The sequence below is a fragment of the Chionomys nivalis genome, chromosome 16 (assembly GCF_950005125.1).
Source record: "Chionomys nivalis chromosome 16, mChiNiv1.1, whole genome shotgun sequence".
NCBI classification, from domain to species: domain Eukaryota; kingdom Metazoa; phylum Chordata; class Mammalia; order Rodentia; family Cricetidae; genus Chionomys; species Chionomys nivalis.
Genome location: NC_080101.1, coordinates 65,062,651 through 65,088,043, shown reverse-complemented (window position 1 = coordinate 65,088,043; position 25,393 = coordinate 65,062,651). Strand labels below are relative to the sequence as shown.

The window sequence follows — 25,393 nt, the reverse complement described above, 5'->3', positions numbered from 1 at the left end:
TTTCCTCCATTGTTGTCATGTATAAAGCTTTTCATTAACTGGACACACACAGCCCAATCTTATTATAGGAAATAAGTCAGACTCAGAAAGACAAATACTGAATATTTTCTTTCATATATAAAGTCTAAGCATAAAATTATATATGTGTATGGACATAGAAGGGGTCTTGAAACTTGAAAGGGGATCATGGCGGGAGGAAGAGATAAATCTTTAAAGGGGAGGATAACAGGATTCGTGTGATGTCATATCAGAAGAGGGAAGTGTTGGAGGACAGATGTGATGGGGGTGGTGAAGGTCTGGCTAAATTAGAATAAGGTATAATGAATCGAATGCATGAATATGCCATAATGAAATGTATCACTTCATATGCTACCTTAAAACAAATGTTTTAATCTAAGAGTTCAGTTTAAAAAGAGAATACACACTCTTTTCATTTGCATCCTGTCTTTATAGTTTCTGGGACAGTAGAAACTCTTGACTTCAGTTGTCATCCACTCCTTCCTATTCTAAGAATCATTCATTCCAGCTTTAAATTCAAAAGACACCAGAGAGAGTTCTTATCTTTATTATTATTTTAATAGGCATGCAAAAATGAAAGTAGTGAAATAAAAAAGAAATGGCCCTGCTTCAAAGAAAACCATCTTTATGAAGGAAAAATTCAAATGCTGGATCAAACATTTTAAATCACTTGATCTTGTGTGTGTGTGTTTTACAGACAATTGAAACCAGGCAAACTTCATAGTAGGCAAAATTTTAACGAGTGATAGAGTTTCACTGGCATTTAAGAGGTCAAACACAATGATCTTAACTTGTGCCTTCACTTAACTGTGGTAGGGTGGGCACATGCCTCCATACCCACACATATAACATGACCTATTACTTCTGTATAGCAGTAACTCAGCTGGGAAACAGGAGCCATGAGGTTCTGAGAAATTTAGTATGCTCATTAAGTTCCATATCTCTATTTTTCTATTTCTTTCTCATTGAACCCATGCTAGAAATACTAATTTTTATAGAAAACATAGTTGTTGCAAAGGTTAGGGGTGAAATTCATGCTTCTGGGTTAGATAGTGTCAAAGGCATTGCGGTTTCCTGCGACTGCATCTTTTTCCCTCTAGGTGTTTTAGGGTAGCATAGAGCACAGAGCACCAGGAGGCAGTTAACTCTTCAGGGGCAGGTATTCTTTCCTGAAGAGGACGGAACCAGAGCCTCACTTGAAAGAGGCCCTCACCACCCTACCCTTGATGGGCTGCGGAGGACGCCAGTTCCCCACTAGGGGCACCGGGGGCTCATTCTCAGCGCTGGCAAAGAGGCTACGCAGCTTGGCCATCTGTAAGAGGAAGCAGACTGTTAGAAACCACTGGCTTTCTAAGCTGGCCACGGAAACCACAGACCCAGTCTCCATGGATAGATCATGAGTTGGCAAATATTAGTTCATAACATAAGCATTTCTTTACATTCAGGATGCCCTGCTCTCTGGATAACCACCTTTCCCACCTGCATTTCTCCCGGGTTGTAAACTGAGGGGCCAGCATGAGGTGTATCACTTTACATAAAAAGGGATGATGGTTTATTGAATGCTTGCAAATAAGAAAAACCTTGATAGGCTTCCGTTGTGTGACCAACTTAAGTATTTATGAAATTACTTTAAAGGACGAGAAAAAAAATTAAAACCAGGCCATATGTTAAAATGTTAGGCCGGGCGGTGGTAGTGCACACCTGTAATCCCAGCACTCAGGAGGCAGAGGCAATCAGATCTCTGTGAGTTCAAAGCCAGCCTGATCTACAAGAGCTAGTTCCAAAACAGGCACCAAAACTATACAGAAAAACCCTGTCTCGAAAAACAAATAACAAAAGTTAACCACTTCCTTCCTTTTTTTTCCTTAAAGAATCATAAAATAGGAAATTATCATAAAGACATATTATGCCTTGGCAGTCTACATGGTTCAGTGTGTGAAGGTGCTTATGACAAGCCTGACAACCTTTGATGCCCAACCTGTGATTGCACTCACCTGGTCTGAGCTCACCGTCATGGGCTCCTTCAGCAGCAACCACACGATGCACTCTTCACAGGGCGGCGTGGTGAAGGAGCCATGGTAGGTCCAGTAGTCCCGGCAAGCAGGAAACAGGCACGATGGGTCGAAGTGAGTGAAAGGAGCCTCCTTGCCCTAGAAGACCAGAGCACTTTAAGAGGACAGTGCACTCTGCGCCCCCTAGAGGCTTCACATACTCATTTATGAGAAGGGATAAGCGAAAAGGAAAGCTGCCATTTGAACATGTTTAGGCCCTTCACTAGTAAACCTCAAATGAAAAGGATTTTGCTTTATGTTCTGACTCGATCTGTTAGAGTCACTGCAGTATTTTATTCCTTGTTTTTATGGTCTGTGGGGCTGCAATTCTGTCCTTTCTCACAGGGAATACTCTGAATGAAGAATACTTCTTGGAAGTTGATTTGAAGACTTTCACTTCAGTACATTTCATGCTCATAATATTTACTTCTTCTAGTGTCCACACTTAAAAAACGCTACTTGGAATAATCTCAAAAACAGATAAATAAGTCTGTTAGTTAGAAGAGTCTACTGTTAATATTAAGCTTCTATAGGAGCTACCAGAAAACTACAATACCAAGATTAAAGAATGACAGTGGGTGGCATAGGGAACCTCAATGATCCTGTGCCCACCATGGAGAGGGGAAGAAGACCCCAGAACATCTCACTCACTTTCCTGTGGAAAGTCCTTATCTCATAGGCTGACCAATAAATGAAATAACAGATGTGAAAGTGCTCTAAGGACTCAACACTAAAGAAATATGAGGATATTTACTTTTATATGCAAACATATGGCATCCATCAGACAGTGGCAGGTTTTCCCAGAAATTCGAAGACAATATGTTCTGACTCAAGTTTACCATACTTAAATGATTTTCTCTTACCTTGGTCTTAATTTTGTCTAGGGCATCAAGGATAAACTGGAACTCTCCTTTCTCCCGTCCTATCTGTAAGAAAATAGACATCCAATAAGATAATTTTCCCTTCTTCATAATTGGAGATCATCATAAAAGCTGATTTGACCCATCCACTTGCTATTGGTGTTTTATAAATCTTCCATGGTCTCTGGTTAAGCCAAATATAAGTTTATTCATCCTAAAAGATGGTAGAATATATGTTTTCTAATCTAAATTTGAATTTCAGTTCTCTGAAGTTCAAAACCACAAAATTATATGTTGGTTTCAACTCTATTTCCTTGGTCCTCTCTGCAAAGAGATTCCATTTTTTTAAAAGAGCCAAAGCAAAAGTAGATAATGTTTCCACAACTGAACTTATTGTCTCTGCCCTCATAGTCCTCTCTGTGGATTCAGAACATAGAACAAACTAGGTCATTCACTGGCTTAAAACTCAGATTGGGTTACCACGAAGTTCATGTGTTAATGTCACTAAGTCCTCTTTAAACCAAGGTTGGCTGGACAACACACACATTCCTTGAGCCATTCTAGCCCGAGATCCTGTGGGTGGGGGCCCCTTCAAGCTGAGGGTAGGTCCAACCAGCCACTTGGCATCACAGAAGTTTCCAGCGCTGACTTTCCTGTTTCCAGTGTGATGGCAACAGAGCATTGTGAAAAGAATATGAACACGTTAGACTCACACACCCTTGTCCTTGTCTTTCCCTCCATAAGCTCTGAGCCTCCACTCTCACACACGTTTCAAATACAAGGAAAAGATGGAATGCGTGGTCTCTAAACATTAGTAATGGATTACATTCTGAATGAGAAAAAATTACCATCAATGTCTACCTCACCTTCAGAAAAATTCCAACAACAGCAATTCCATCGGGTTGCTTTAAAGCTTCTCCAAAGGTATTGTACTTTGGGTTCCAGTGAACCAGGTGGAGCTGCAACCACCAAACACAGGTTGTGAGAAAAATCCTTGAATACAGAAATGAGCATTACTATCCACGAGAGACTCAAATGTGTGCAACTTTCAGGTTGTTGCTGAACACTCTCACGGAAGTTGATGAAATTCTAATTATTAATAAGCAAAGCTTCAGTGAAATTTTAATAGTTCAAATAAAAAGTGTTTGAAATCATTTGCCTCCTCATTGACAGACTCTAGTGTCTAGCAGCAAGCTTATCTTAATTTGGGACATGAGCACAGCCTAAGTAATCGAGTTGTCCATATTGAGTTACTTAAAATGGCAAGATAATGGTTTATAGTTGTTAAAATTTTTTATTCAATTCCAAAAATGTGAGATAACCCATGTACAAACATCACACTCAAAGCCTATTTCAAATTTGGAAAAAAATTAGCCTGAGCTTTCTCCAACGGTGAAGGAAATGTCTATTCAGGAAGACAGTCCTAATAATTTATTAGTCTCTACCTCATTGACTGTATAGAAATGGCTGTGGCACCCTCAATGTGTTATATCTCATCTAATTTGGAAGCCAACCAGATAAGGCCTGGGTAGTATTTGGAGTTTCATCAAGTTTTATTTAACCAACAGTTAAGTACTCAGTGATGCCCCAAAATGGATCAGCTACAGTGTGCTGCCATGCTCACATTTCCATCCAATCCCAGTCCTCACCAACATCTGCTTTAGAAAAAGTAGAGCAAAAAAAAAAAAAATGAATTTTGCTCACTTCTAGGGTAATGCAATACAGACTTGATTTTCTAATGAAAATGGGAAGTACCCTGTCTTATTCTATCTGCAAGTTACTGCCTTAAACAAGATGAATATACATACAAGCATACTTCCTTAAGCAAGCAGAAAGTAAGGATTTCTTTTAATTACTAAGTATTGTTTTGTGAAGCATAATATGTACCCATAAAAGAGGTACCTGAGCCAGTCTGTACAAAGAAGAATAGGCCCTGTCACTCTGCCGCTATTATGTAACCTTATGTTGCTTATCTGTAACCTCTTACAGGTTGTTGTGGTGGGGATCAGATCAGCTAGAGCACACATTAGTTTCACACACATTAGCTGCCTTGCTGGTCCAGGTTCCTTTCAAGACTATGCCCTTTTTTTCAATCTAATCTGGAGAATCTTTATTGAGAATACTGAGCCACTGGTCGGCTTTTCTCTGTCCTAGTTTATTTGGGGGCCTCACTTTGTGAGTGAGCGGCTTGAAGCAGAATGGGTTCTGCAGTTGTTTCTAAATTTCCAGTTTTGACCATTTGAGACCTAGAGTGGACTGGGTGGTTCCTCCTACCTCAGCAGCATACTTCACTCCATCCACCGTGTGCTCAGAGCCATGGTCATCTGAGGAACCCCAATGAAGATGGAACTGGCGAAGTCGGTAGGGTCCAGAGAGAGGACCACCCCTCAGCACTGTGGATAAGATAATAAAGTGACTGATGAGATCCCCTCCCTCCGCAGAGTCTTATCTGAAACCAGCACTCTACGGAAGACTCCATGGGTAAAAGATGCCACCTCCTGGGAATATGGAGCCATCTGCAAGTGTTTGTAACTTAAAGTCCAAATATATCAAAGGAAGAATTTTCCTTTCTCTCTTATTTTTGCTTGTTTTTCTTGTCTTTTCAACACTTTAGGAAACAAATTAAAGTAGCAGATGTACTATAGGACCCTGAGGATAGGTTAGTAGTTCAGGGAAGAGTTAGGCATTTGACGGGGTTTAGATACCATTTCCGAGTCCACACACATCATTGTGTGATCTCAGGCAAGATGCTCAACTTCTCTGAACTGGTCTTTGAATCTCTAAGAAGGTGTTAATAATCCCACACTTTGCGAGCTGCTGTGAGGATTAACTGAGATCAAGCACTTAAATGGTGCTCATCTCACAGTGCCCTGCGAGGAAGGGAACACTGAGCAGGTGGGGACTCCTCCATAGTGTCCCAATTTCAGTTGTGTTTTACTTTAGAGGACAAATGAGACCTCTCATACACATCTACTTTAGACTGTGACTGCTCACGTCGGATGAAACAAAATTTCAGCAGTGTCCCAGGAAGCTAGTCAGGGTGGGCTGATATATATATATATGAAACATGATATATGACTGATATATATATATGAATATGATATATGCTATATAATACATGACAATTTTTGGGCATTAGTATGGGCTTGTACAACACTTACCTAAATCTCTCATGCAATTTGATCTCTAGTCATGCTGTCTGGAGAATAATTTGAAAGTTCGAATGTCTTCTAAAAGATACTGAAAACTGTACAGAAACTCTAACATCTACCAATGTTAAGTTAGATGCAAATAGCATTGTAACAGCAGCTATTTTAGAAAGGCTTGGTTTCTTGCAGTGAAACAGGAAACCCACAGTGCAGACCTAGAGCAATAATTCTAGGCTTGAACCAGCTTGATCAAATGGAAGGCAGGTGCTTTGGTTTGTTTCTAGTCATCGCTGAGAATAACTATGATCAGGATATGAGTATAACTTATTGGACTAAGCTATCTTAAATCTCTAATACTCAATGTTTTGTTTTTTTAAATGGTGTTTTATGTGATTCTGTTTGTAGTTTTTAATTTTGTTGTTGTTTTGTCCTCCAAATGGAACCTCAGCTTTTAAGGCAAAGGAAAAGTGGGAAAGAGCAGCCTGAAATAATTGCTCAAGAAACGGTAAGCTTCTGTCATCTCCCTTACCTGGAAGGTAGGAATGGCCATTCTACCATTATTTCTTATGACATTACCAGGATGTTCATTCATTTTAGCTCATGAAGAACACGGTTCTAGGAAATTGCATTCTTGATAACTAAAGAATAATTCTTACTTAGACTTATTTGCAAGGAAATAAAAGCTTGCTTAATTGAGGAAATTTTTACTCTTTAGCTCTGGCTGGCCCCAAACTCATTAGAAAGACCAGGTTAGCCTCATATTTGTGGCAGTCCTTTTGTCTCTGTCTCTTGGGTGTTGGATTTATAGGTGAGAGCCACCAAGCCTGACTGAAATAAAGTCAGAGTCTTATTTATTTCAAAAATTGGATACTAGTGTAGAGTTTAAAAAACAAATTATTTTTCCAGTTTTACACTAACATTGACTCAAGAAAAAGTGGTCATATACATCAGAAACACTCAACACAAAGATTCTTTAGTTGAACCCCAGTGAGGTACTGGACCTAGATCACCTGAACTCACACAATATCCCCACCTTTCCCCATTGATTGGCCTTTTTCCAGTCACCCAGGAAAGAGAAGAACCAATTGATTTCCTTCTGTTTGAGGGAGCCTGTTCTCCATACCATCAGGAAACACAAGAACTTCAACTTTCAATAGTCAGAAGAAAGTCCACGTGAACTCCCTACCCAACCATAATCTGTCTCAGGAGTGTGTTATGAATGTTTAACTTCGGTATATGGCCATTTTTCAGCAACAGAGTAATTTAAATTAGTTGGAGGGTGTGATATTCTTCTTCGTTTCATAAGTATAATTCTTTACAACTAGAGCCAGGTTAAATATCATCTCCATTGCTGGGATGAACTCTCCTCTTCCCAGTAATTCTGTCACTGTCACAAACTGCATTTTGACAATAGATACCAAAAACACCCACATGACCCTTCTTAAGTCTGTACTTACTGGACCTGTCGTAAGTATCATCAAACACAACTCTGCAGGTCTTTCCATTATTCAGGATGGTCTTTGCAGAGCCGGGATCATAAGATGCTGACCAAGGCTGCAGAGAGGGGTCATGCCTGATGTCTTTTGTATGCAGCTCAATGGGTGACTGGTTGTCTCCTTTGGCAATTGGATAAAGTTCATGCCAGTGCTCAGGACCTAGGAAGTAAAAAGAAGAGAGTATGTTTATTTAGTCCAACCCAAGGCCTCTTCCCAGTGGACTAAGCCAGAAAAATTATACACAGACCAGAGAGTAGTCTTGGCTTCATATTAGGGGGTCTTGGGTTCAGATTAAACAACATAGCACTTTGCGTTCCAAACCTATTTAGAACCTTCCTTATCTATGCTCGAAGAGTATTTCAGTCTACTCAGTCCCTCCCCTGGCTTGGGAATCATGAAGCCTGAAAGCTTACCTTTGAAACGAATCACATATTGATCACATTTTTACATTACTTTGGAGCTTTCAAGGGACACTTTTCTTCTCTTGCCCATGGCTGAGAGATGACTCAAAATCAGAACATTGATTGTTACTGGGGCCCCAAACTCAAAGAAACCAAGTGCTCACTGCTCAGTTTCCCAGAGTAAGTTTCAATAGGACCTGACTTGGGGTCCGGTGACTTCTCAGATTCATCACTGAACTTTAGACTAGTTACAGTGTGTCTCTGAGCTTCAGATTCTTCTGTGGAAAGGAAAACAGTGAATCATGTTCAAAGGACCCGCGGCATGGGACACCTGAAAGTTCTCAGTAAATGCTACTTCCTAACTACCCCTACACCCACGTTTTCCAGCATGCCTGTGAAATGCCAAGGGCAACCCTGTAATGCCCTGGCTCCACTCACCATTGTGACTGGCGTAGCCCCACTCCTTAGCCATGGTCACCTTCTTGGTTCTCCAAGCTGGACAGCTCTTCCTTTTCTTGCTCCAGGTGTCCTGCAAAGTCCCCACGAGTCCCGACTTTTATATAGGTCTCTTGCAGTGTGCATGGCCTTATTAGGTCAGCAGGGTGAGGCAGGGGACTAAACTGGATTGGGGTGGTATTTTGAAGGCGGGGCGGGGAAAGCCAATGAATTACAAGAGCTGGACAGCTGTCCTGGAGAGAGGGTGACAGGAGGAGGCAGGAGGGGAACGGAAGGCCCCTCCTTGGCTCTCACACGAGCTCCTTCTGTGCTCCCTGTGCAGGTTTCCAAGCGGCAGGGCTTTCTAAGAGCTCCGATTTTGATCCTGCTGGTTCCCTCTTGGGGGTCTGGGCAGGCGCGGCACTGTCTGAAGTCTTGTTCTGCTTAGTCAGCAACTAAAAGCTGCTCCAGCAGCCTCGCTCAGAAGACTTTGCTTTTCTCTCGGACTGGAGTACCACCGGCTGCGATCTTCTGAACGCTAAAGTTCCTTTTCCCGAAAGAATCCCCCGACGGCGGCGGGGAAAGAACTCTGATCCTCTGACTCTATCCTGATTCCCTTGTGAAAACATGTAAAATCCTGGGAACACAGATGAGGAAGAACCCGGGACTACACGCTGCCCAGTCCCGTTATCCTTCAAGGGATGAGGTTCTGAGGCAGACGGTGCCAGGCTTCACATTCAGCCTAGCGAGCATGTTTGTCCAGTAGGACTCGGAGCACAGCGCCGGATCCTGGGCGGATCCTAGGCGGAGCAAGAACTCTGCACTCCAGCCTCACCCAGCAGCAGCCTGGGACTCAGTCACACTGGGAGCTGGGTTCCATTGGTCTTAGGATGCCAAGGATACCATAAAATTAATATGTTACCTAAAATTTCACTCTTCAAAGCATAATCACAGACTAGGCCAAAACGAGGAAAGGGTGTACGGAGTTGGTTTGGGGGGGAGGAGTCGTTTCTTTCCTCTCAGTTATAATGTGTTTCGTAATACAATACCCACATAAAAGAAGAGTAAAACTGGAGTATCCCATGTGTGCTTGTCAAAGGTATAATTAGAAATATCTGGTTACGTCTAACACTAAATTAGTATGGCAGATGTTCGCAATTCTATGCATACATTATAAAAAACTCTTGTTTGGACAAAAATATCTTTTTGAAAGACCAGAAAGAAATTAGTTGAATGATATTTCTGAATGCATTTTCTTATACTCTCTACTTTTTAAAATGGCTTTTTCCATTTTACTTTTCCTTGGGGGTTACAAAACCTGAGAAGGAAGTCTCTCATCATGGCAAAGACAGCTCATCGACTAGGCATGTGGAATGCCTGACCACATCAGAACCTGGACGCCAGGGTAGTCAGTCTCCAGGGTATTTTTGTGACCAGGGATCACTTGATCCACACAATAGCACTGTGGAATCAGGAACCCTCAGTTAGTTTGGAAAATCCGAGCAAACACAGCTCTAAGCTAAGGGGCCACGCGTGTCTGGGTTTCTAGTTCATTGTGATAGGTTCTGCTGAGTTAGCGATTTAAAGTTACCAGCACATGGTTATGGGTGAATAAGCCAGAATCTCACTCCAGGCCATCGACTCCGACACTAGCTCTTCTCCGACCTGGGTGATCAGGTGACTGATAACTAAATCTCATAATTACCAATAGTTATTTGTTACTGATTATTGAGTTAAGACATATGAGAAATTCATCGTGCTACCATTGTTCGTACCAGAGATTCTTTTTAACTGCTTCATTTACAATTTAATAATTCATACAGTGGGGAATATAAAAAACACTAAGTAGAAAAAAATGAAATATCTAACAGATTTACATACAATAATTTTGAAAGCAGTACTTGCAATTTATACTTTCTTGTAAAAAATTAGTGAAAAGTATAATTTAGCTAATGTATAATGAATTGTGTAATTCTAAGCCGGAAGTGTGGCTCACATCTTCACTCCCAGTGTCAGGCGTCAACAAGGCAGGTGGATCTCCGTGAGTTTGAGGCCCGCTTGGTCTACGTGCCGAGTTCAAGGGTAGGTAAGGCCACGTGATGAGACCCTTTCTCATTATGCCTCATCTGAATTCAACTGCAAGTAAAATTTTCAAACCTACCTGCAAACTTATCATCTCCATCTTAATTGAGTTACTTCAACAAAACTGTTTGTCCACAGAGAAAAAGAGACTTCTAAATTAGGTCAAGGACTTTTAGGCCTTTGGAGTTGGCATGGAATGAAGCAATGCTAGGTATACACCAAAACTAGGAGAAAGATGAAATAGCTATTAATAATTGACTACAGATTGTGTCCTCCAGTTCTCCCAGCAGAATCATGGAAAAGTTGATGCAGTGGACAATTTTCTGGACTTTCCTCCCAAAATGAGTCTATGTAAACAGAGAAAGAGGTAGTAGGAAAGAAAAGAGAAAACTAGCCAAAGAGGTGCCCTGGCAGAGTCAACTAGATGATATTAAACTGAATTTAAAATATTAGAAGTGAATTTAAAATACTAGAATTTAAAATATTAAAATTTAGATATATTTTCCATGATTTAATCATTCTATTTGGCAAAGATAACTTGTAATGCTATTATCTCATATATTCCACAAATCGATATCATTTGGCATTTGCATTACATTACTAAAAAAATAAAGTATCAATTAGGATCTGAAGTAATTTAATAATTCAGCTTAAATATTATGTTTAGGAACATGGATTTCCTACTATTTATTTTCATAAAATAAACTCTAGGACAGAAATGCAAAAAATAGGCAACAAAAATTAAAAATTCAATAAAACTATCTGACTGTGATGGATACCTTGACTTTAGCCTTCCTCCTCAGCACTGTCAGCTGAAGATTGGCCAGGATGTGCTATAGATAATGAAAATTCAGTTCCCAAGTTTGCCAGCTGGGCCTTTTGGATCAGATCTTGTACTTGGCTGCTGTTCTTGGCAAGCCTAGAGGAGAGGAGCCTAAGTGCCTCCCATACCTGAGATGTGTCAGACTGACCACTTTACCTGAAAGTGGGAGCAAGAGGCCCCATCTGAAGTCCTCCCAGATCTACCCAATAAGGTCTGATCATCGAGGTCCATCAGGTCAAACTGTTTCTTCCAAACCTAAATCACTATTTTAAACTATAGTACTAGAATATTAAGAGGAGAACATGGTTGAACTTTACAATGTGCTTCCTTAGAATCAAACATGGACCATTAAGACTTGTTTCTAATAATTTCATGATGATGTTTGTTTATAGAATTTAACAAGTAGAGCTAACTTTTGTAGGTTTTTATTGTTGTTTTGTTTGTTTGTTGACTTAAGTGGCTGATTGCCTATATATTTTTGGCCTTAGGTGCCTCCTATGGGAAATGAAGAAAATAATGTACACTTTACAAAGCTCTTGTGAAACTTACATGACAATATACAAGGCAGTTAACTAGCATAGCTTAAGATAGTAGAGTGAGCACTCAACGGAGTTACTGTCTTTCCTTGTTCACTACATAGAACATCTCTCTGAACTGTCTCTACCCTAAATAAACCCTGTCCCTTGTTGACCATAAACAGTGCCTTCCTTGTGTGTTGCAAAGTGTAGGTGCTAATTTGCAGACATCATTACATGAAAGACATACATTACATGAAAGACATGTATGAAATTTAAAAAATGAAACTCACAGTACTCACCCTCTCCTTCAAACTGTCTTGTCTACTTGGAGTAATCATGCTTTGACCCTTTTCAGCACAGGGATCATAGCAAACGTTAATCTACCCAGGACCAGTTTTGCACAAAATGCATTAATCAAACAGAACTCAATGAAGCTCGCAGCACTTTAATAATACCTAAAAATCATCCCACAAGGCTGAAAAGTTATGCTACTTTATGACCATGGTTCTTGTTCACATTAATGCCACACATTAAAGGAGTGTCAGGTGTTTTCAGAAGCTCAGTGCACATGTTCTTCGCCCATCCTTTACTGCATCGATAGAGCCTTCCCATAAGGCTTTTATTCTTCCTTGCTGCTGATTTTTTTTACACACTTTCCTTTAGTATAGTTTCTCCTTTCTTTCTCTATACCCTATAGCTTAAAACTGTTTCTATCACTGTGTCATGTGCATAAAAATGTCTTGTCATCTAGAAGACCAGTGATGTATTAAAACCCATCTTCTTTTGTTTCCAATTGCCAGTCAAATTCCAGGCAAAGCCATTTGTTGGAGTTGTAATGACCCATGTTTGGAGAAAAGAAATAATACTCTATCAACTCTCATGTACTTTGCTTTCCTGGGAAGAAAAATACAACAACCTCATTTATATAGGAGCTAGAAGATTCCTCTGTAACCTTCACAATTTAAAGCATTGCGAACCTCTCAAAATAACATGGATCCTTCTCTCTGGGTTCCCAAAAGCAAACAGAGTGATGCATGTACATTTGAAAAGTAACATGCTGCACTAATTCTTGCTCTCATATTATGAATTTAGTTGAACAAATAGTTAATGGAGAATAAAAAAGATTGGCTTTTAAATTATAAATACCATTTTGCAAGACATACCTATGTTGGCCCCAAATCTATAGAGCTGGCCTTCTAGAAGTTTACGAACAGGCTGTTCCAAAGACTTGGCTCTGGAGGGGCTCTTGAGAGGACAGAATCTGGGTAATGAAGGACACATGGCAAGGGTGAACAGCACACACAGAACATTTGTTTGGGTGGGTGCCAGACTCACCACAGACAGCCATCGTCCAGAGAACTAGTCCTGTCCTATGAAACTTAATCCACTCTCAAGAGGTAGCATTAGTCCATATATGAGCATAGAGTCCTGGGACCAAATGACCTTCTCCTACGCCATACTTCTTAAAAGTTATAGCACATATCACCACTACACTAGGGATCAAACTATAACAAAATATAGCAGCATCTTATAGAAATGAGAACACTGGAGACTGTATTTTTTCAACTTCCATATAACAGGGTACAAAATCATCGTTATTGATAATTCTAAAATGCCATTATTCATTGCTTTCTAAAATTCAACAACAGGATTCTTCCAATTCGGATAATGCATTATACCACTCTTTTGTCCTATTTATTCCAAATAAATAATTAAATTTAAAGTCTATTCTTAAATGTTTTAAATATTGAGTATCAATGTGAAAAAATTTAGTATTGTAAGAGTAAAATACCTTCTATAGAAAATGTTATGCAATATATCTCCCTTTCTTCCTTATTCATTTTAATATAAAGCATTATTTTATGATTCACAAGAAAAGAAAATAATTTCAATAAAACAATAACCCAATGCTTTAAAAATACTGTCAATTAGTTGGACAGCAATAGTGCTCACTTTTGATCCCACTACTCGGGAGGCAGAGGCAGGTGGATTTCTATGAGTTTCAGGCCAGCCTGGTCTGAAAGTTCCAAGACAGCCAGGGAACCCTGGCTCCAAAAACCACAAAAATAAATAAATAAATAATACAATCAATCACTATTTAGTCATCCCAGCGCCTGCAAGACAAAGGTATGATTAATTATAATCTATTACCTTAAGAAAAGTTTCTTGTACTTTTTAATTTTTTTATTCACATAAAAATATGTTTGTGGAAAAAAAACATGTCTTTTTCCTCAGAAATAACTATGTTTATTATTTTTTTCTTCTGCTTAGTTCATTCCTAGGACCTGTAATATTTTGGGAAATTAATTGCTGTTATGCAATTTAGCCATGGCTATAAATTGTAGGCAGTTAAAATCTTAGTTGCATATTAGTATGTGATTTGGTATTTGATAATTAAATAGCTAAACTAATATGAAATCTCTAAGTTAATTTCCTCAAGCCATAGACTTGTTCATTAAAAACTACAACTGTAAGACAAATGCAGCTGTGGAGCACAATGAGGTTAGGCTATGTAGTCACCAAGGTAACTGTAGCATAAACATAGACTATGTAGTCATCAAGGTAACTGTAGCATAAACTCAAATGCACAGGACACATTACTGGGGCCAAGCAGATCTGCTATAAGAGTAAACAGCCTTGCCGACCTTTAACTGTTCAGCTTCTCTTAGTTGTCTAGTTCACTATGTCCCAATGATACAGTATCATTTTCTTGTGTTTTTTTGTTTGTTTTGTGTTTTCATGTATCAGAAGTATCTGGTAAATTATGAGAACTTTGAGAAATTTAAAGTTGACAATAAATAATTTTTATATCAATATATTTTAACCTTGAAATACAATATCAGTTGACAGAAACAGAAGCTGGTTTTTATATTTTTATAACGTTAACTTACTGGAATATTCCACTGATGAAAGAGCAGAACTGAAGGAGAAGCTCTTTTGTGGCATGCAAAAGTGAACTGCAGGGGCTGGAGAGATGGCTCAGCGGTTAAGAGCATTGCCTGCTCTTCCAAAGGTCCTGAGTTCAATTCCCAGCAACCACATGGTGGCTCACAACCATCTGTAATGAGATCTGGTGCCCTCTTCTGGCCTGCAGGCATATATGCAGACAGAATATTGTATACTTAATAAATAAATAAAAATATTATTAAAAAAAAAAAGAATCCAAGTTCACTTTAAAAAAAAAAAAGTGAACTGCAGTCCTTGAGAGAGCAGGTCCAGTGAAACGCAGGGGATAAAACACCACTATGTCACATTCCATAGGATAGAGCACCTAATTACTGTTATGCAATAAATATAAATGTCAACAAATTGGGCAGTGGGAAAGGGTGTCCATAGTGCAGAGCTATGACAGTATCAACCAGACGAATAGAACCTGTGGGCTACAGTGTGTGGATTCAGGGGAGGAGGGTTGGGAAGACTGGAGTGTTCTATGCTACCTAGAAGCAGTTCTGTTCTGATACCTCCCCCACTAAACTCTGAGGACCTGTTGATATTAATCTTAAGGACAGTTCATCCTGCTGGACTCTATCAGAACTTCAGTCCTCAAGACTGGTAATTCTGATCAAATCAAGTTTTGTTTAGCCTTAATCATTTAATCATAATCATTTATTATTGACCTTAAAGATATGCCTTTTTCAGAAAGTGCCAGACACAAAAATCAAACAATTCACAAAGAAATTTGCAATCAGACAAGCAAAATGAACCTGGCTGGCCCTGTGGGCAGAACTTCAGCTATAGCAAAGCGTGGAGAAGCTAGAATAAGTGTTTGTTTGTGTGATTGGTTTCATTTGTGTATTTAGTTGGTTATTTTGAAAATGGAATCAGGAAGAATTCAAAAGTTTGCAATTAAGAAAAATCTAAAAACAAAATTTAAAAAGTTAAATTAAAACAAATTAATTAAAAAATTAAAAACAGAATAACTATGTGATTCAGCCATCTGACTGCTGAATATAAATCTGAATTAAATAAAATAATATTGCAAAGACATACTTGCATTCATATGCTCATTTCAGCATTATTCAAAATTAGAATTAACATAAATATCCTTTTTTAGAAAAATGGAAAAGAAATAATATGTATATATACATATGTATGAGCACACCAACACACACACAGACAGAGAGAGAACTCAAATTATGCAGCCTTTACAAAAGAAGAAAATCTTACCACCTGCAGCCACACTGAATGGATTCAGTTTATAACAAATGAGCAAGACATAAAAACAGAAATACCACGTGATTACACTTCCATGAGGAAGCCCCAATATTTAGCCAAAAGAAACAGATACTGAATGGAGGAAATACGGTATGGTATTTGTTAAAGCGCCAAAAGAAGTAACTGTATAAATGTGATGCTAATCATTATCTAGGAGGAGGGAACCTCATTTGAGAAAATGCGGGTTTGTTTTTTTTTAATTAATGATTAATGTGGGAAGCCTCAACTCACTGGGGTCAATGTCATCCCTGGACAGGTGGCCTAGGGTTGTATAAGAAAGCAGGATGAGCAAGCCACAAGCGGGGGAGGGCAAGTTAGCAGGCCACATTCCTCCACAACCTCTGCTTCTGTTCCTGCCTGGCTTCCCCGAATGAGGGGCTGTGATTGGGATGTATAAATAAATTAAGCCCCATTTATCTCAAATTCCTTTTAATCAGAATGTTTTATCACAGAAATAGATAGCAAACTACGACAGTATACAATATGCAAAGTTAAATCCTTGTAGTATACACACTTGTTATATGTCAACTAGATTAAATAAATTATCATGAACTAGAGAATTTATAAGACAATATAAAATCTGTTAAAAATAAATTCAAGAATTGCATTTAAAATGTTGTAATTAATCTCTTAAGAGTGGATTATTCTGAACAGTCTTTCAAAACTAAAGATAATATTTTCCCTTTAATTTCTGAGTGATGAGTGCTTCTTTTGTCCTCAGGATGAAGTTAACCTCTAGGGCTGTTTACAATCATGTATAATAAACTTAAAAGGACCTTTCTAAACAATTATGAACCATGTAAATGTTATCATGAGAATGTGGATAAGCACAGTAGAGATTCTAGAAAGGCTATATATATATATATATATATATATATATATATATATATATATATATCACTATATATTAAAATGAAAAGGGGTCCCATAACACACATAAAAGTAAGAAAAATTGCAGTGGTTTGAATGGAATGCCGACAAGGCTTATTTATTTGAATGCTTGGTCATTAGAGAGTGGTGATATTTGACAGGAATTAGGAGGTGTGGCCCTAGAGTAGATGTTTAAAGAAGTGTGTCTACAACATTGTGCCTCCATGTATGTCTGCATGTCAGAAGAGGGCACCAGATATCAGTACAGATGGTTGTGAGCCACCATGTGGTCACTGGGAATTGAACTCAGGACCTCTGGAAGAGCAGCTAGTGCTCTTAACCACTGAGCCATATTTCCAGCCCATCTGGCCATGAATGGAGATAGAGACAGAGATCCACATTGGAGCACTGGACTGAGCTCCCAAGGCCCAGGTGAAGAGCAGAAGGAGGGAGAACATGAGCAAGAAAGGACTGTGAGGGATGCGTCCACCGACGGAGACGGTGGGACTGAGCTAATGGGAGCTCACTAAGTCCAGCTGGACTGAAACTGAACGAGCATGTGATCAAACCGGACTCTCCGAATGTGGCTGATAATGAGGGCCGACTGAGAAGCCAATGATAATGACACCGGAATTTGATTCTACTGCATGTACTGGCTTTTTGGGAGCATAGTCTGTTTGGATGCACACCTTCCTAGACCTGGATGGAGGGAGGGGCCTTGGACTTCCCACAGGGCAGAGTTCTCTTAGGACTGGAGAGGGAGGGGGAGGTGGAGGGGGAAGGAGAGGAAAATGGGAGGAAGTGGAAATTTTTAATAAATAAATAAATAATAATGATAATAAAAAAAGAAGTGTGTCATTGGGAGCTGGCTTTGGAGGTTTTCAAAAGTTCACACCAGATTCCAGTGTCTCTATCTTCCTGCTGCCTGAAGATCCACATGTAGAATTCTAGAGTTACTTCTTCATCACCCTGCTTGCCTGCATGCCACCAGGTTTCCTTCCATGGTGACAATGGACTCAACCTCTGAGACTGTACGTAATCCCAAACAGATGTTTTCCTTTATAAGAGTTGTCATGGTCATAGTGTCTCTTTACAATTGACATAACATTTAAAATATAATGCATGTAACACACTTGGAATTTAATAGACATCCAATAATTACTAGGTAAGAAAAATAGAAACATAAAGTAGATACAATTGCATTCTGGTTAACCAACTCCTAATTAAATGAAAGCTACGTGGAGATAAATCCAGGCCTGGTTTTGTTCAGAACCACATACCCCATGTGTTGTTTGATGTCAGATAATTATGTAGCACACAGTATGGCAAGGAAGGAGTTTAGGATGGCAAGGGTGGAGTGGGAGCCCAAGCTCCTCAAGCACAGATGAATGGACTGAGGAGCTGGCTTGGTCTCTCAAACTAGAAAAAAAGGAGCTGCTTAGTCCTAGACTTTGATGAAAGACTTAAATATGCTGAAAATCTCTGGAGAGTATACAGTAGCATCTCCAGAATTCCTCACATATAGGTGAAGCACCTATAACATCAACTGCATGTATAAAGTCAACCCTAGTGTCTAAATGCAACTTCCAGGGATCTTCTCTAATGCTGACATCATAGCACAAGTCTAGTTGTGCAGGTTATTGCAATATACTCAGTTGGCCATAATGTCTCTCTGTGGCAGGATCTTTGCGCTTTCTTAACTCATGTAGAATGCTTTTCCCCCAAAGCTCTCTGTGCTCAGGTTCTTCTTCAAGACTTAGTTTCAGCTGAAAAGTAACAAGCTCAGAATGACCTTCCTAATTTTCCCATCTAGATAGATGTGCCTGTATGATATGATTTATTTTCTACTTCTTATTTTAACTGTTTGTATTTATAGCATGTAGTGTGATATTTCAATATGTGAATATAGCATAAAATCAACTTGCTGCACTTAAAGCTTTCATCTATTTCAATGTCTCAATTTTCACTAGCATGTAATAATTGTGCATATTTTTGAGTATAGTAATACATATTAATACATTTTTATAATATGCACCGCAAAATCATGGTAATCACTTCCTTGTTTCCATAATTATATTGTGATTAAAGTCTTAGAGCCTGTTTGTTCTAGTCAATCATAAATATGTAGTATGTTGTTATGAGCTACAGCTAACACATTGTGCTTTATCACAGTACAACTTATTCTGTAACTGTGTTATTAGTTAATATCCTTATTTCTACATTTCTCCTGATATCTCCCAGCTTCTAGTAATACTGGACATTAAGATGGGGTTGTTAGAAAAAACCTCACATATATAGATTATTCAGAATCTATTTCCACCTATTTTGAACAAATGACAAAAAATTATTCTTTCTATAGTTAAACAAAATTTCATTTGCATATACTACATATTTGCTATCTATTCAGTTGCTGGTAGACGTTTTGGTTTATTATGTTGTCAGGTATTGTGGTGACTGAGGCAAGACATATGGAAGGGATGCAGTTGGCTCTGTTATGAATATACTATTTCTTTTCAATATGGACCCAGAGGTACGATAGCTGGATGATATGGAGACCTATTTCTATTTCTTAAGAGTCTCGTATGAATACTCTTTCCTCCAGTTCTTAAGATCTAGAGTTATTGCATTTGTCCACTTCCAAGAATGAATGAATTTATTTCTAGTTTCATAGTTCTTTTGCTAAAAATAAGGTCTAATAACCTTTCATGAAAAAAATCCCTGAAAAAAATAGGACTGAGGAAGCATAGTTCAAAATATTAAAGTCTATATGTGAGAAACCTATACCCAATGTTTTACTAAAAGGGGGGATTTTATAGTACTTCAGGTATAAGAGAAGAGAGCCCACACTTCCTGCACTTACTCATTATAGTGATTTAAGTTGACATTGAACTGTAAGACCAGAGAAGAAAATAAAAGGAATAGAAATCAAAAATAAGTCAAAGATTCTTATTGCAGATGTTGTGATCCTATAAAGACTCCTTAATGACTCCATCCGAAAGCTATGAGAAGTGATAAACTCTTTCAGCAAAGTGGCAGTATGCAAAACATCACCCGAAAGTCAGTAGCTTTCCTACCTACCAGGAACAAACACACTAAAGAAAAACTTAAAGCCGGGCGGTGGTGGCTCACGCCTTTAATCCCAGCACTTGGGAGGCAGAGGCAGGCGAATCTCTGTGAGTTCGAGACCAGCCTGGTCTACAAGAGCTAGTTCCAGGACAGGCTCCAAAGCCACAGAGAAACCCTGTCTTGAAAAACCAAAAAAAAAAAAAAAAAAAAAAAAAAAAAAGAAAAACTTAAAAAAATAATGCTATTGACAATAACTTAGAAATGCCTTAGAACATGTTTTATTAAGGCAGAGGAAGACCTCTCTATACTGAAAATTGTAGTGTAAAAAACACACTAGAAGATGAAAATACAGCTGATGCTCATGGACCAGAAATAATCAATACTGTGAAAATGGAAATAGTAACCAAAACAGTATACAGGCTCAATGCAAGCCCCATCAAAATTCCAATAATATTCTTCATAGAAACAGAAAACAAAATCCTGAAATTCAAATCACAATACACCCCACATAGCCAAAACAATCCTAAGTAAAAAGAACAATGTTACAGCAAAAACCAGGTGTTCATAGGTGTATGAATTAATATCCAGGTATTTGATTTGATTTCATTGGTCAACTTTTCTGTTTTTATGTCAGTATCAAGCTGTTTTCATTTCTGTAGCTCTATAATAGAACTTGATGTCAGGGATTGTGATGCCTCTGGAAGTTCCTTTATTGCACAGGATTGTTTGGGCTGTCCTGGGTTTTTTGTTTTTCTATATGAAGTTGATTATTGTTCTTTCGATGTCTGTGAAAAATTGTGTTGGGATTTTGATGGGAATTGCATTGAATCTACAGATTGCTTTTGGTAGGATTGCCATTTTTTTTTTTTTTTTTTTTTGTTATGTTGATCCTACCTATCCAAGTGCATGGGAAATCTTTCCATTTTCTGGTATCTTCTTCAAAGACTTAAAGTTCTTGGCTTTTTGAGAACCTATTTTCTTTGGATGGACGGATACCTTGCTCAGCCTAGTTATAGTAGAGAGGGCCTTGGACTTTTCACAAAGCAATGTGCCTTATCCTCTTTGAGGACTGGATTGGGGTGAGGTGGGAGGGTGTGTGGAGGAAATGGGAGAAGGGGAGGAAGTGGGAACCTGGATTGGTAGTTTTTAAAAATCTAATAAATTATTTTATTTTATTTTTTTTCCTTTTTATTGTTTATTTATTTATTAAAGATTTCTGCCTTCTCCCCACCACGACCTCCCATTTCCCTCCCCCTCCCCCATCAAGTCCCCCTCCCTCATCATCCCTAAGAGTAATCCGGGTTCCCTGCCCTGTGGGAAGTCCAAGGACCACCCACCTCCATCCAGGTCTAGTAAGGTGAGCATCCAAACTGCCTAGGCTCCCACAAAGCCAGTACGTGCAGTAGGATCAAAAACCCATTGCCATTTTTCTTGAGTTCTCAGTAGTCCTTATTGTCCATTATGTTCAGCAAGTCCGGTTTTATCCCATGCTTTTTCAGACCCAGGCCAGCTGGCCTTGGTGAGTTCCTGATAGAACATCCCCATTGTCTCAAGTGTGTGGGTGCACCCCTCGTGGTCCTAAGTTCCTTGCTCGTGCTCTGTCTCCTGCTCATGATTTGGACCTTGAGATTTCAGTCCGGTGCCCCGGTGTGGGTCTTTGTCTCTGTCTCCTTTCATCACCTAAATGTTTTTCTTTGGGTTCACCTTCTTAATTAGCTTCTCTAGGACCACGCATAATAGGCGCGATCAGGGAAATGCAAATCAAGACAACTTTAAGATACCATCTTACACCTGTCAGAATGGCTAAAATAAAAAACACCAGTGATAGCCTTTGCTGGAGAGGTTGTGGAGAAAGGGGTACACTCATCCATTGCTGGTGGGAATGCAAACTTGTGCAACCACTTTGGAAAACAGTGTGGCGGTTTCTCAGGAATTTCGGGATCCACCTAACCCTGGACCCAGCAATACCACTCTTGGGAATATACCCAAGAAATGCCCTATCATACAACAAAAGAATATGCTCAACTATGTTCATAGCAGCATTGTTTGTAATAGCCAGAACCCGGAAACAACCTAGATGCCGTTCAATGGAAGAATGGATGAAGAAAGTATGGAATATATACATATTAGAGTACTACTCAGCAGTAAAAAACAATGACTTCCTGAATTTTGCAGGCAAATGGACGGAAATAGAAAACACTATCCTGAGTGAGGTGAGCCAGACCCAAAAAGAGGAACATGGGATGTACTCACTCATATTTGGTTTTTAATAAATTATTTTAAAAAGAAAAAAGAATGTCAAAATAAAAATAATCAGTGCTGCAGGTATCACCATACATAATTTCAAATTATTCTGGAGAGTAATAGTAAGAAAAGCTGCAGGATCCTGACACAGAGCAGACACATAGGTCAGTGAAACATAGTAGAACATTCATAATTCACCATACACAGCTACAGTTACCTGATTTTTTTTTTACAAAATGCCAAAAACATACACAAAGAAAAGACAGATTCTCCAACGAGTGGTAATGAGAAACAGTATATTTACATGTGGAAGAGTATATGAGATTTCCATCTCTAACCCTGAATAGAAAATAATTCCAAATGAAGTAAAGACCTTAATACAAGACCTGGAACTCTGAAACTATTAAAGACAAAATGATATGAAAATTTCAAGGTATAGGATTTGGCAAGCACTTTCTGTACAGGGTTTTGATTGCTCAAGAAACAATGCAGAACTTCACAAGTGAGACTGTATGAACTAAGAAAACTTCTGTACAGCAAAGAAAACAATCCAATAAAGAGGTAGTCTGCAGGATTGGAGGAAATCTTTAGAGGCTGTACATCTGACTGAAGACTAAAATCGGAATATAGAAAGAACTCAAAAAGCTTAATGACAAGAATTCAAACAATTCAGCCACCAAGTGGACCAACCAAATGAACAGATAGTTATCAAAATATGATCAATAAAAATGAATAATCTTTAACACCACTGGTAATAGGGAAATGCAAATTAAAACTATTCTGAGGTTTATCTCACCAAAATAATAATGACAGTCCTTAATAAAAACAAATAATAAATGCTGATGAGGATGTGGAGAAAAAAGAAAACCTTATGGTGTTGATGGGAATGTAAACTTCTAGTTGCTATAAAAATCAGTATGGAGATTACTGAAAAAGCTTACAAAAATTTGCTATATTACCTAGCTATCACTCCTGGGTATGTACCTGAAATAGTATATGTGAACATCACAGAGATATTTGCACATAGTATTTATTGAAACACTATTCACAATAAGATAAGTTATAAAGACAACATAAGTGCCTCTCAACAGAAAAATTAATAGAGAAAGCATGTGTACCTACAATAAAAATTATCTTGCATTCATTAAGAATGATATGTCACTTGGAGGAAAATTGAGGTTACCTGAAATTATCAGATCAAGTGAAGTTAGAATAAGCAAATATAGCATGTTCTCTCACACTTGCAGATTTTTTTATTTTATAGAGTTATACAAAGTCCTGTATATATGTATGACAGGAATGTAGACACAAAACTACCTAGAAAAGGGAAAGGAACTGTCAGGAGGAGGTTGTGAGAGAAAGAGGGAGAGAAGGGAGTATAGGAAAGGAATATGGTAAAAGTACATTATATATTGTATGAAAATATTCTTATGAAACCCAGTGAACATACACCAAATAAGGAGAAAGGAATTTACAAAAGTGATATGCTGCCACTTTTCTCTTCTAACAATGACTTACACTTTGTGTTTGAGCCTAGATATTTAAACTAAACACATATTTCAAGTCTACCAGAAAACACGGGTCAGTTGCTCAACTGCTATGAACAGGAAAATAAAAACACACATTACAGAAATTAGTCATCTAACATTGGTGTAAATATGGTAATTTCCATTCTTTCTTCATTCCATTCTCTTCTAGGCTTCTACTAGCAAGGCATTCATATTGAAATCCCAATTCAGGAATGAAAATTTGAAACCAAGCTATCTGCTTTTGTGTACTCTGGCACTCTCTTTCTTAAAATGATCCAAGAATGAGTTATGAGCTAAGCTGTCTGTTTTTGTAAATGCTGAACTGGAGAATGCTGAAATTCTGCTGAAAAGTCCCTTCTTTCCACAGCGATAAGCATTCTAGTTGACCTTGAATTATTTAGATGTCCACCTGCATCAAGTCTTCATTTATATTCATTCTAAGCATATAGAATTCAAATAATTTTTCTCCCTATAAGCTTGCATGGGACAACTGGCGCTCTTCATGTGTGTGACAGTCTTTAGCTTGGTCTCTTAGTAAGGCTTCTAAGAGTGAGAGCAGGACCTCTCCCTGGATCTTAGCTGGCCTTTGGTAACCTGCTCCCCGTGCTGGATTACCTGGTCCCATCTCATTATAAGATGATGCGCCATGCTTTGTGCAAGCCCATGACAGACCTGTTCCTTTCTAAATGAAGATGGAGGAAGAGTGAGTCGGGAGGGAGTAGATGGGAAAGGGGAGGGGATGGGAGGAGAGAAGGGGGGGGGGACTGATTGGTATGTAAAATAAAAGAAAATAATGTTATTTAAATATTTTTTCTTCTTATGATCAATCCATTAAGCACACTAGATAGCATGAAGACTGAGAGTTTTAAAAGAGAACTTGTTTATGTACAGTCAGAATTCCACAGCCTGTGTTTGTGCCATAGGTCTTGAGAAAAGTTCAGCCTAAGGCCTCAATTTTCTCATTTGTAAATGGGAGCTAAAAGCCTGTTATAATCTCTTAGGATGCTAACAGCAGCAATATTAGTTGTTAGCATGACAATTACTTACTGTTTCTGCTTTTTAAAAAATTCATGAAGATCTTTTAGATCTTTTAAACCAATCCTCAAGGAAGTTCAGGACTGCCAGGTAAATAACTTCGAATTTACCTGATTCTTCTTTGGTAGTTCCCTCGAGTAGTGGTGTCCTTGTCCCACCTGCCCATGCGCATACTGAATGAGAATTCTGCATCACTGTCTCACAGGTTCTGGTTCCCTCAAACTAAATGAAATTAGAATAAATCATCAACCCTGAAATACCCCTTCTGGTTTTCATTCCCAATCCCAGCTCCCATTATGTGGTACATGCTCCACTCTTCCAAGTTAAGTTACCCTGTTCTTCATAGGACATTTCCACTCTACTGGCTCCTCTTTCCTAACTTACTCCACTTTGCTGATGCTCCTCTTACAAATGACAGCCTGCACAGCCAAACTCTGCAGAATCTGACAGCAGCAGAGAACAGAAATGTACTGCATTCTTTTTCCTAGATGCTGTACTTCTCTTAATACAGGATAAGAGTACTTGAGCGCTTTTGGCTCGTACCTTTGGATCACATTGAGTTGCCTGTTAATTAAAATATCCAAGTCTTTTTCATGTGAAT

At 38.7% G+C, this 25,393-nt stretch overlaps 1 protein-coding gene across 1 annotated transcript; it reads right to left on the bottom strand.

Moving 5' to 3' along the window:
• Nucleotides 1-555: 555 nt before the first annotated feature.
• Nucleotides 556-9,152, bottom strand: Ca3 (carbonic anhydrase 3). The gene is made up of 7 exons (XM_057790629.1): nt 8,414-9,152; nt 7,536-7,733; nt 5,204-5,322; nt 3,796-3,888; nt 2,933-2,995; nt 2,013-2,168; nt 556-1,330 (listed from the first exon to the last, which is right to left on the bottom strand). The coding sequence occupies exons 1-7, from the start codon at nt 8,445-8,447 to the stop codon at nt 1,211-1,213; spliced, it is 783 nt and encodes a 260-aa protein (XP_057646612.1). The 5' UTR covers nt 8,448-9,152; the 3' UTR covers nt 556-1,210.
• Nucleotides 9,153-25,393: the final 16,241 nt, after the last annotated feature.